The sequence below is a fragment of the Lissotriton vulgaris genome, chromosome 1_1 (genome assembly GCF_964263255.1).
Source record: "Lissotriton vulgaris chromosome 1_1, aLisVul1.2, whole genome shotgun sequence".
In the NCBI taxonomy this organism is placed as follows: Eukaryota; Metazoa; Chordata; class Amphibia; order Caudata; family Salamandridae; genus Lissotriton; species Lissotriton vulgaris.
The window spans coordinates 2,080,568,254-2,080,581,116 of record NC_141685.1 but is presented as its reverse complement, the minus strand read 5'-3'; the positions used below and the strand labels follow the sequence as shown (position 1 = coordinate 2,080,581,116).

Genomic DNA, 12,863 nt, shown 5'->3' with positions numbered 1-12,863 from the left:
CCCTAGAGGTATGGCTAAGGAACTGAGCAACCTCTCTATCTGTGGCCACTCCAAACCAGTTCTGGTGGCAGCTCCTCTTCCATTTAGGCCTGGTGCATGGTTGACTAGGGGAACATAGGAAGGGGCATGCTCAGGTGTTACCTACATCTGCCTGCTAGGTCACAGGACAATTAAGTTCTAGCACAGCCCAGATGGTCAGACTACCAGTGAATCAGAACAACGCCATGCAGCCATGGCTTTTGTCTCAGCTCTATGTACAGGTTTGCACCTTATCAAGTGGGTTATTCAGCTCCTGGGTGAGAGTTGGAAGTTCATGCAAATGGAATCTAGAAGTTTTATGCAGTTAGCAGGGGACTTTTCAAAAGTACCTGTTCTAAAATATTTATTTCATTCCTGACTTCACCACTAAACTAGGTTTGTTATAAATATTTTAAAAAGTTCAAGAATGAACAATGAGTGTTTCGTAAGCAGAGATAGCAAGGATAAATGCGAGATTGTGTCTCACTGCTTTCCTAATGAACAGCTAACCCTGCTACAGTGAAAATGGCCTTTTGGACCTTTTCACTATAAAGACATGATTAATAATAAACTTCAACGTGCCCTATTCTGAAATGTCATGCACCTTGCCATAAAGGGCAGTAAAACCTACTTAGGGTGACTAACTAAAGAAGGGGTTAGGCCAGTCAAGAGGGATATTTTGAAAGATGGCATTTTTCAGTTAAAACCTACTCCACTGGGCTACATATGGCATGTCTGCAGACGTTTCTTCTGACGCCACACTGGGTGGTACAATGGATGCTGCAGCCCACTGGTAAAATTTAACTTACAGGCCCCTAGGTACACTTTAGGTACCATATACTATGGACCAATAGGTGTGTTGAAAAGGCTAAAGGGAGAATGTCAATTTCATCAATTTGAAAGGAGGAGCACAGGCACATTATGCCTGGTTAGCAGGGTGAAATGCACATAGTTCTACTGGCAGCAAAAACAGTCACAAGCAAAATCTCTAGGAGCACCATGCAAAATATGGTAATTTCAAACACTATGTATATTCATATGTATACTTGGAAAGTAAGTAATGGGCTGACCGATAAAGGGCAATTGAAAGTGGGCTTTCTAAAGGAAACAAAAAGTGACAAAATACGAACAGTAAGAGCAACTATCACCCACTCTGTAGTTGAGAATCGGCTGAACTTTCATTTGAAAATGCATTTTTTGGTTTTGCTTATAATAGTGTTGCTTCCTTTTTTCACTTAATATAAGTTTACCAGAAAAAAAGCAGTCATTCAATATTACATACCATAGTATATAACACGTATGTGTTGTAATAATCACAAGTATCAAGGAATGCTGGCAGAATTATAGTTCAAAAGAGATCTGTAGTTTAAGAATATGCAAGATCTGCTGATCTTTCTGTTCTCCGAAGGGAAGATTTAATTTAGGTACTAAAATGTACACAGCTCTTGTAGGCAATGGAAGGGTATTCATGGATGTGTATTCAGTAAATCTTTAAATCTTCAACTCTTCTTTCATAGTAGTAGACTATAGATTATTTTTGTATACATCTTTTTATTAACTTTGCTCATATCATCAAACATTACAGAACCTTGTTCAAATAACATGTGATAGTTTGACATTTCACAGTATACGATAAGGCCGACATTAAACACAAGCAGGACATTCAATTTGGAAACCCTGAACCCGACCCACCCCCCCTCTCCCTGTAATTCCACCAAGGCTCCCAAATCTTTTTCCATTTCTTGGTGCATCCTCTACTCTTATATATGATCTCCTCAGCTCTCTGACACCAATCTGGATCTCGCAACCACTGGTCCCATTGCGGAGGAGCCCGCACCGCCATGCACTGGCAATATTTATTTTCGCAACACCGACCGCCAGCGCCAGCCATACCTCATTATGCCTGGACCAGTCAGTAGCCCCCTTAATCATTAACAGTAACCACCTGAGCTCCCGCGGAACCGGAAAGCCCACTACCACCGCCATTGTATCTGTGACCTTGGTCCAGAAGGGCACAATCTCGGGGCACTCTCACAATGTCTGATAGAAGGAACCGCCCCACTGACATCCCCGCTCACATAGGGCCGACTGACACCTACCCCAATAATGCAAGTGAGTGCGAGGGTAGTACACCAGGTGTAGAATTTTGAGCTGCACCAACCGGAACCGGACACAAATTGCTATTTCACGTGGGCTTTGCAGGGTGTCCTGCCAGTCATCATCCTCAAGTACACCTATGTTGCACGCCCATTTCTCCCGCAACGACACCCGCGGGTCAGGCATATTGTTTATGAGCTTGCGATAAATAGTGGAAGTAGGTTTCTCAGGGATGGGCTCAAGGAGCAGTCTATCCTCCATGGGGGAAAACTCCGGAATGGACGTGCCGTTTCAGATCTGCAAGCGTAGGGCGTGCATGAGGCACAGGTAGTGATAGCGCTGTAATTCTTGCAAGTCATTCTCTTTTTTCAGATAGTCAAACGAGCGGGGCATCTCCATTTCACACATCTCCCGAGTATTCTATGCCCGGGAGTTTCCATTCCCGAAAGCCATCGAGTCTGGTCACGTGTGCCAATGGCTCGCCGAGACAGAGGGATTCTGCCTGTCAGAGAGCCCGTCCACCCCAGAAATTTGTTCGCCTCTCTCCAACACTGAATCACCACTCCTGTGTGCGAGGGCCAGTCTGCCCGTGTCTTACGGGCATATGGCAGCATCTTGCAGTTACCACTCGGCATCGCCACCCGGTCTACCCTGTAGGCCGGTTCCGACCTGTCCGCATACACCCAGTCGTTCACCACCTGGTAGACTAGATTATTGAAGTTCAGAATCCAATTCCAGCAAGTACTGTTACAAAAAAGTTACTTAATCATTCTGGTGGATTCTCTAAATGCAGCAGATCCTTCACCTTCACAATTTCCCAAGAGCCAGACTGGATCCGACTTTTTTCCCTAGCAACGAATCCTGCACGTCAACAGGTGGATTTTCAGTGATCTTGTACCACCCCAGAAATGGTCCTACCTGTGAAAGTAGCTGTCAAAAGAGTAGTGCTTCATGACTGTATGCACAGACATCTATGTCGCAGAATGGCAGATGTCCTGGACAGCTACTATCCTAGCTAGCAAAGTTATTGCAACTTTGTCCCTGGTGTAACTGGCCTCCAGGAGTGCTCTTTCTGGCCACCCTATAACATACCTTTATACAAATAACTATCCACCTCCAAAGAGTCCTCTTCTGCATTTTACTGCCTTAATTGGTCCCTGTAAAACCAACAAAGAGCTGGTTTTCCACACAGTGGTCCCTTCTAAGGTCAATACAAAAGCTCAGTGCTCTCTCAGGGTCAGGCCAATGAAGCCTCTCCTACTCTTTTCAGGGGTGAGGTGCAGTGAAGACGACCAGTAGATAATTTACTTTGACATAAAAGTAGGGGTGATTGGTAAACTCCACTTTGCCAGCAGGGTTTGTGACATTTTGACACTCCATATTCCACTTGGAGCACAGAGTCTGGCTAAAAATACTCTAAACCTGGCAGAGTAAAGCTTACCACCCACCAGCTGGAAACAAAGGACAGACAAACTAAACAGATCCCTGCACAATGATCGACCTTCAGAACGACTAGAGTGCTATCTATTTCTTGTTCGAGCAGGACTAAGTAAACCTAAAAAAGGAAAGAGCAGTGCAATATCATGCAATGTGAAGTTGAAACCATACTCAAAATGACAGTGCATGCTCATCATTATCCAGCTGGCCTGTGGCCTCCAGTAGATCCTAGACAGCATTGCATGTACAGGTGGACCCAGGTAAGAAATATGTGCAAACCAATGGAGTCTCTTTCCACCTGCTCTGTACCGTCACGCTGTGTCTTGTGTGTGGAATTGCTCTTCAAAAGTGGGCCTGCAGTGCGGAGGGTGGGTGGGAGGTAGCTTACTGCTTTTAAAAATGCACATTTGCTGCGGAGTGAAATTCTGCGTGCTCAGGCCAGGCCTATATGAAACGACTACTCCAAATGTAGCCGGATGGTGGCCCGCGTCCTCAGCATCAAATGGTCTGTAAAGAAATGAGTTTAGAGTGGTTGCATCAAAGAGCTTATATTCACTCATGTGGCACGCAGACGTGATCACAATGAGAAATACAGTTTTGATTGTCAGAAGCCAGAGGGACTAATTATGGATAGGCTCAAATTGTGCACACATGCTGGATGTGATAACTAAATTAAGGTCTCACGTAACATGATTTAAGGTTTGGGAAGAAATATGTGAATAAGATGTTTCAGAAAGCAAATCACCACAGGTGCCTCGAAAAGGGAATGCTGATCCAGCAAACATAAAAAAAAGCCATAATAGTGGACATGAGACCCTTTATTGTGCCCACTGGAAGGCCGTGCTTGGCCACTGACAAAAGAAACAATACATAGAAAGATTTGGCCTGCAGAGGATCAAGATGACAGGTCCCACAAACCTCTCCCAGCATCAAGCTTAAGTGGATTTTGTTCAAAGACATCTGGCTGCCAGATGACATCCACTAACCTAGGCAACAAAGCAAAGAAACTCAGATTTCACAGTTCAATCGCCATGCTTACAAGTGTAGCTTGAGGAGACTCAGGGTCTCTGCTTCTTCTGCTAAAACAGAGATTCCTACCAAGGAGGTAGCCGGATCCAAAGACAAACATTCAAACTGAAAAGATCTATGGACCACCCTGTCTTTGCTCCATACAAGGCTAACAAGATGACTTGGAACCTGTCTTTATTTTCTTACAAACGCATGGCAGAAGAGGCAATGGTGGGAATGCATACGGGTAATATGAGACCTAATGCAAATGGAACAAGCGTCCCAGTAACTCATGGAGGGAACTCTAGCATGTAGAAGTAGCAGCGCTGCACGTTCACTGAGGGGACAGAGATCTAGCCAGAGAATGTCCAAAATTCAAGGATACTACTGACATTTGTTCTCCACCAGCTGACCCCTGCTTAGCTCATCCGTGGGTGAATGGTCACCAGAAAAATCTGGTGCTGCTCCAGCCATTTCAAAAGACAAAAGGCCTTCTGGCACTCCACAATCCCACTCCCTCGGTTTGTTGCAGTCCCAGAAGGTGGTTGTTATGCCCATGAGAACGTGCAGCAGTCTGTTCCTAATGGACAACAGGCAAGATTTCAGTGCCAGACATATTGCATGAACCTCCAAAAGACTGGTTTGGAACCAGCACAACACTCAAGATCATAGGTCTCTGTTCTCCACCTCTCTCTTAGGTGACCCCCTTCACCCCAGCAGAGATGCATCTGTCAAGTCTGGGTGAGGAAGGGAGAGTGGTGGGCTGCAGGTCAGGTTGGTGTTTGTTTGCTACCACAGAAGATCCCAAGGAATCCCCTAAAAAGCCTGGATAGAACTGAAAAGACTGTCCCATTGCTAGAACCACTGAAATAGGAGGTTCCACAGCAAGGTCAACATTTGCCATTTGTCATAAGAAACAAAGAGGATGCACAAAGCAAGTAGCCCACAATGCTTCGAAGCCATCCTCCCTGAGAACCAGGCTAGGTCTGAAACAATAGGATCACATCCTGAATGTCCAAGACTTGCTGGGGTGATAGAAAAACCTTGAACAACACAGTATACAGAATAGCCCCTATGAAGGAAGTCTATGCATAGGGCTCAGGCAGGACTTCAGCTCAGATGGTAAAACAAAGGAAGTCAAGAGAATGGCTGTAGTCTAGCATTGATCTGTGAGTGAGGCAAGCCCACATTACCACAGTGTCATCAAGGTACAGAAATACATGTTTACCTAATTTTCAAAGATGAGCTGTAACAAACACCATCACTTTCATGAACACTCGAGAGGTTGAGGTAAGGCCAAAGGGTAACAAGGCAAATTGGAAGTGATCTGACCCCACCATGGACACAAGGTAGCATCTGTGGGACTGCAGGATGGGTACATTAAAATATGCATCATGCAAGTTTCTGGACGCCATCCAACCTCTAGGATCAAGAGCAGAGAGGATCTGCAACAGAGTAAACATTTCAAACTAGTCCTTTCTCAGAAAGGCATACAACAGCTATAAGCCAAGTACAAAACTGAAGCCTCCATCCTTCTTCGTCATGAGGAAGTAGAGAGGGTAGCACCCCTCATATCCTTCTGAGTCCAGCAACTGTTTGATGGTATCCTTTGTCAGCAGGATTTTTGCTTCCTGCATTAATATTGAGGTGTGGTCTGCCACAATGTGTCCTTGTATGATGGAAAGGGGAGTCAATGAAAAGCAGGGCATAGCACTTTGGAACAATCAGTAAAAATCCATTGATCTGAAGGGATAATTTACCAGCCAGTTGTGGGTGGGGAGAGGCAGACTTGCCCTCTACCAGCTTACTGCAGGTCTGCATGAAAAAAATCAAAGCAGCTTGTTTGCCACTGAAGCTGGGGAGAAGGAAGTAAATGAATATGTCTCCTGCTTGAATAAACAGGCAGGACATCCACTAGATCCTCGGTCTTGAAAAGGTTGGACTGGTTGCTGCCTCGAAAAAGGTTGTTGAAAATGCTGGTAATCTAGATCTCTGGAGTAACCCTTAAATTGTCTGCACTGCTGGAGCAACTGGCAGGCTGGTGACAATCCCAAGGATAGTGCAGTGGCACAACTATCTCTAAATTGCTTAAGTGCCAAGTCAGTCTTTTGTCCAAAAAGTTGAGATCCATCAAAGGGCATGTCCATGTTCTCCCCAGAATATCCAGTGGCCCACTTCCAAGTGTGTCATCTAAGTCCTGTGCTGGTGCTAATAGCATGGCCTATCCAAGGGGTGGTGCCGAGGTCAGTGCTCGGAACATGTTTTTGTGTGTACTGCCAACTTTTAATTGTTTAGGTAAAAAATGCCATAAGGTCTTCCAGAACAGCCAGCAAGACATCACTGGTCATGTCCCACAAAGCGTGAGCGCACCTGCCCAGAAGGCAAATCACATTTAAGAGCTATAGGGCTAAGTTGTCTGATGAAAATATATTCTTCCCAAGTGCATTAATACGTTTCGATTCACAATCTGGGGAGTCTGAGTTGAAGCCATTTGGATTCACCTTACAAGTTGAGGCCTGCACCACAAAGTTTTCAGGCAGAGGATGTTTTGTTAGACAATAAGGGGCCAATCTGCAATACCTAACCAAAGGGCAACTAAAATCTGAAGGCAACATTGCAATTATTCAGCGTGCCAGAATAATCTGTTCAATTGCCAGTAGCAAATGGTATATTATTTGCATGAACTGGCACAGCGTCAATGGTCTGGAGGACCATGGGTCGAAATTCTCATATTCATAGGCAAGACCATAGGAGCTGGGTCAGGGAACACGCCTCTCCACACCCTCTAAAGCTGTAGGACCCAAAGTCGGACGTGATAATATCTGATTGTTTTTCTCTCATTGTCTGTATTCTTCCTTTATAGAACATACTATAAGCCACTCTAGATACTTTACATATTCATTCAGAGATCACTCTGAAAAAGACAACTCATAATAACACTAATCCAGCAAGTTCTCTAAAAAAATAAGCATTTTTTTTTCTCGTTAAAGGGTCTTCTTGGGGTAACTAATAATTTATTAATGGTGGAACTCATGGGGACTCCAGCATCAACACCACATCTTCAACAAAAAATGAAAATCTAATTAGCAAATTAGTGAGACCTATCACAAAAGCCCACAAAACATCCTTAGCAATTCATAATCAATTGGCTTTTAACATTGAATACTTGATTCTTCAACTTCAGGAATGGAATACAAGAATCAATGTTGTATACAGCAGATTAGGAAACACTTGGGTGGTCTTTTTCATTAATACCAGATGGGCAGAATCCGAGTACAGGTGGGATAGAGTAAAGGACAAGAAAATTTGAAAACTTAAGAAAAATCATTCTATTTGCAGGATTTTGAAGAAAGTATAATCATTGGAAACATGGGATTTTTCATTCGTTTTACCCAGAGTGGTGACACCTTTCCTTATTTGAAATTCTAATGCAAAGGTATTACCATTTTGACTGAAAAAGTGTGATTTCATTCAGTATGATATGAGTATTAGTGATATATTTCCTTTCACAGTAATCTAAGTTCATATTTTTATAGCATAATTCCGTCAGTCTCAGTAGAACTTCATATTCAGAAGGTGTGCAACAATATTAAAATATACATATACTACTGTGTGTGTTTTTTAGTTTGGAAAGCTATCATGAATACTAACGTTTAAAACCTGTATTTAATTATCCAAATAGGAAATTATTAAAGTTAAAGTATGCAGTTTATTTTCCCTTTAGGCTGGTTGATATGGAAGCAATTGATAATAGCATGGACCTAAGCATAATCTACATTCAATTTTCTGTTAGTGATAAATGGGCTTGCAAATTGATACACTTTTTTCATAAAGCCTACTGCAGCATTAACAAGGTCCTCTTACCTTGCCTTATTCCAAGTGTCACCCAGGGACATCCAGAGCAGTCTTTCTTGATTTACAACTGTGTGATTTAAGAAATCTATTGCATCTTTCGTTAAGAGTGGGCTTAGCACAGTACACGCAAGTTCTGGTCCTCCAGTAGACTGCACCATCTAAATAAAAAGGGAAAAACAAGGTTTAAACAAATGAATACATATTTAAACGAACCTCTCTGTTCTCCTTAGGTTCTTCAGCCTTAGCCTACATTCCAGATAAAATCATCATGCAAAGAAGTCCTGCTATCAGACACTGGTCTGACAAAACATCAGGGACAGCATAACAACCATTATGCTCCCTTTAACCCCTTATGTTATTAAAGGATTGACACTTTGTGCCCCTGAAGCCTCTAATAGATAAAGGCATGGTAGACAAAAGTTTACTTTCTCTTCCTGACGCTGCCTTCCTGAGCCCTTATGATAAGAGTAGCAAGCGCAGTGGCAGAAAATGGCAAGGCAGGGGTAGCAGCTGCTACTCCATGTGCCCTCCCCATTGACAACCAGGACATATATATTTACACACACACTTTGAGAAAGGCTGGGATCAGCCAAAACACAATTACGGGCATGCTGCAATAATTACTTGCCTTGTCTAGAGTCCCTACTTCTTCCTTCATTTGACGAATACAAATTTGTAAATATATTATATATATATTCACTGAAAAAACCATAGATTTCAGGGACGTTATAGTTAGTTGGACATTTCACTCATACAAAACGATAGAAATTCCCTTGTTATAGTTAGTTCACTAACTATAACTCGTGCCCCCGCAATGCACTGCTGATGACGTCACATATTACATCATTCATGACATGGTCAGTGACATCACTAATGAAATCTCACATGACATCACTGATGACATCGCTGATGACATCATCCAGTGACTATGTGTTTCTTTAAAATGTAAATATGTTTTATATATACATGCCAAGGTGTATTGAAGAATGAATGAGTGTATAAGAGTCAGGATGCATGATTAAGTATGTGTGTGACTGACTTTATAAGTGAGCGATTAATTGTGTCTTACATATTGTATGTGTTAGCCATTGATACAGACATTCACACAGTTTAGGTTGTCAGATGGTGTGTAAGTGGTTCCATAGTTTGGTTAGCAGCTAAATGAGGAGTTATATGGGCTATTGGTTGCTTGTCTGAGTATCTGTATGGGTGACTGAGTGTCTGTGTGCGTGGGTGGGCGCTGTGACTGTCCAAAAATGTGTGAGTGGATAATTCACTGCGTATATGTGTTCAAGTCAGTATCTGTGAACGGCTGTATGGCTGGGAGAGTTTGTGTATGGATGTCTTGGTGAGTGAATGGAGCCACAGTGGTACATGTGTGAGTAATTGCATATATCAAAGGCAGTATATGTGAGTGTTGGACTGTATAAATGACTATATGTGAGTGAGTGATTGTGACAGTGCCTGTATGAACCAGTGTGTGCTTGTATTAGTTATTGTATTAGAGGGAAAGTATGTGTTAGTATATGTTTAAATAAGTGAGTAGGTATGTGGATAACTGTACAGGTGAGTAAATAAAAGTGTGATTCATTATTTCCATTACTGACTAGGTGTGTGAATAACTATGAATGAGAATCGGTGTCTGAGTGTCTGTACAGATCTGTGAGTGAACATGATAATGTCTTATTGATAGCTGACTGTATGTTTGAGTGACTGTATGGGTGAATGAATTGATGTGTGTGTAGACATAGGAAAAAGTCAGTGGATATGTGCTAACTGGTATTGGTATGTTCAAGGTTTCAAAAATTATCGTCTCTATTTTACAGTGGGTGTATCAAGTGTTATAAAAGAGTCTGATGTGGTGCATTAGATTGTCACGTAGATGATGTCATCAGTGATGTCACTGACCATGTCATGAATGATGTAATATGTGACATCAGCAGTGCATTGCGGGGTGCAAATTATAGTTAGCTGAACTAACTATAACAGGGGAATTTCTATCGTTTTGTTTGAGTGAAATGTCCAACTAACTGGTCCATGGATGCTTGATTCCGGTCTAGGAAATACATGGCTTGGTAGTTCGGGCTGGACTGTTCCCATGAGGCACAGGGTCAAGGCTGATTTGCATATAGCCATTGTCTGACCTAGGGTGGTGTGGAGTGCAAAAAAATGATGGATTTAGGCCCAGATCTTTGTACTTGGGTGAATGTAAGACATTGTTCTGCATTCTGTCCATCAACTGTGTTTTTTGCAACTAACTAGAACGTCCCTGAAACCTATGGTTTTTTCAGTGAATTTCTAAGTTTTTTTTTAAATGTTAATTCCTAACTATAACATTATAAAACCTATGTTTTTTTCAGTGAATCTTTAAGGTTTTTTAAAGGTTAATTTCATATTTTAATATTTATAAAACCTACAATTCTTATAATTTTTTTAACAATATTTTGCAAAGCTATTATCCTTTGTTTAACTTTTAAAATTTGGTAATATTTTATACCTTCCCCAAAAAATATGTTTATCATTTTTTCTTTTTTTTGGAGAAAACTAAAGTCCTGTACCGGTAACCCATCAAGCTCCATCAGCACGCAAATCCTATCCACCATATTAAAATGCTGCGCATTTCAAATCCGATAGATTTGTCGGATGTAGGCCAGAAGCACTATTCATTAACGCCTCACAGCCATGTACCATTGAATTCGAAAGCATGGAGTTGGTTGCACCAGATCGGAGGGGGTACACAGAAATAATCACAGACTATCTTCTGACATCCTCAATCATAGAATCAAGACCCTGGTTCACTGTTCGGACCTTCTGTACCACAGTGTACTCCACCGACAGGTGTCAACTAAGCACAATAATCATGCGCAACAGTTGGCTACGCAGGCACAGAGTCTGATGCACCTCAACAGAGGAAGTTCTATGAAAACCAAGCAGCAGCTAATATCGGAGATCGTCCATTGTGAGAGGAAGACACCGTTCCACTGTTGGCACCTGTTTGACTACTGTATTAGTAGTATACAGAGTACTCCACACTGATGGGCCTCAGGGTGGGCGCTGTGTGCCTGTGTCGCGGTAGCCAGTGTTGATCTCAGGAGCCTTCCGAGCTCAAAGACCTCGGCCCAGGAGCTTCCGCCGGCATGTGGTGGGCCTCTTTCACATATGGCGGTGTCGAAAGATGAACTGTGGGGCATATGTGTGTCTCAGCGTCCATGACGGTTTCTTGGTACCACAATGCTGAGAGCATCATTCACGCAGCCACGTTCGCTCACGTGGGCAACCTCGTGGCGGTGTAAGCTGCACAGACCTGGCAGACACATTGCCATTCCGTAAGAGAACCACACCCAGAGAAACGTGCCTTTTATTCATACCGCTACACTAGCATTCGTACGCCGAGCCAGCTCACTACGCTAAAGATTTGGGAGGGGGAAGGGGGCACGTAAGCGCTACATTTCCGTAATCTTCCCTACTAACTGTACTATAATGGTTGCATCCACTTGCTACTTCACTCAATAGACCATCAGTGTATGTTGACATGTACATGTCTGTGCTCTGCATACTCAATTATGTCCGGCACATCCCTTCAACACTTTGCATTGTATACTTTTATAATCCAGAATCACTTGCCACCTTTGCACATACTTTGCTCCCATCTCTCCCCGCATTCTGCATTGTGTGGCTGAGGTGCCATGCCATGTTTTGTTTGTATACATGGCTAGCCATGGTTCCCACAGTACGTAGTGTTGTTGTGTCTGCTAGGTGTACATGTTTGTGATGTTGTATGTGATTATACAAGGTAGCACATTTATACACCAGCAGGAGTTTCTCCCTTTCACAAATCACTGTCCTAAAGAGCATACAGAAGTTTTTTCTCACAGGTAAAAACTGCAACCACAATGGCAGTCATTCATTACTATCCAAGAATGTCCAACGGCAAGGCCGCTACTAAGCTTACAGCCCCCAATCTTGCGTTCTTTCTTAAAAGCACGCCAACTCCTACAATTAGACAAACTTTCACACAGCTTTCTAACGGCAGTTATCTGCTTCTCAATAACATTCACTCCTACGAGCTGGCATACCGTTTGTCCTTACTGTTTCAAATCTAGTAACTTCCAGTGGTAATGACTACTACCACCCACACAAAGTAACTCCCAAACTTCAAGTTGGCCTTCAATCCCTACTTTGAAAACAGATTTCATTAAACTAACCAAACTGAAAATGCTTTTGGTCAGAACAGAAGTGTCCCTCACGTCTGCAAAAGAAATGTATCAACTGCAGATAACACGAACTTCAAGTAAAATACAGTCCCTTTTAAATACAAACCTCTCCTTACAGTTTGTGAATGGTTACACAATTTTCAACACATCGCACACTCAAGGTCTGGAACACTTTTTCAACAGGGTCTCTCTCTGGACTTCTCACAGCCGTTCAAACTGTTTTTGGTATAATAC

At 42.6% G+C, this 12,863-nt stretch overlaps 1 protein-coding gene across 11 annotated transcripts in view; it reads right to left on the bottom strand.

The window, feature by feature from the left end:
- Positions 1-12,863, bottom strand: part of EPS8 (EGFR pathway substrate 8, signaling adaptor) — a 1,020,454-nt gene that overhangs the window by 246,093 nt on the left and 761,498 nt on the right. For all 11 annotated transcript variants that reach the window (XM_086920872.1, XM_086920932.1, XM_086920898.1 and 8 more), the window contains one exon: positions 8,425-8,573. In XM_086920872.1, the coding sequence (XP_086776998.1) occupies positions 8,425-8,573 (149 nt within the window). The remainder of the gene's footprint in view (positions 1-8,424; positions 8,574-12,863) is intronic.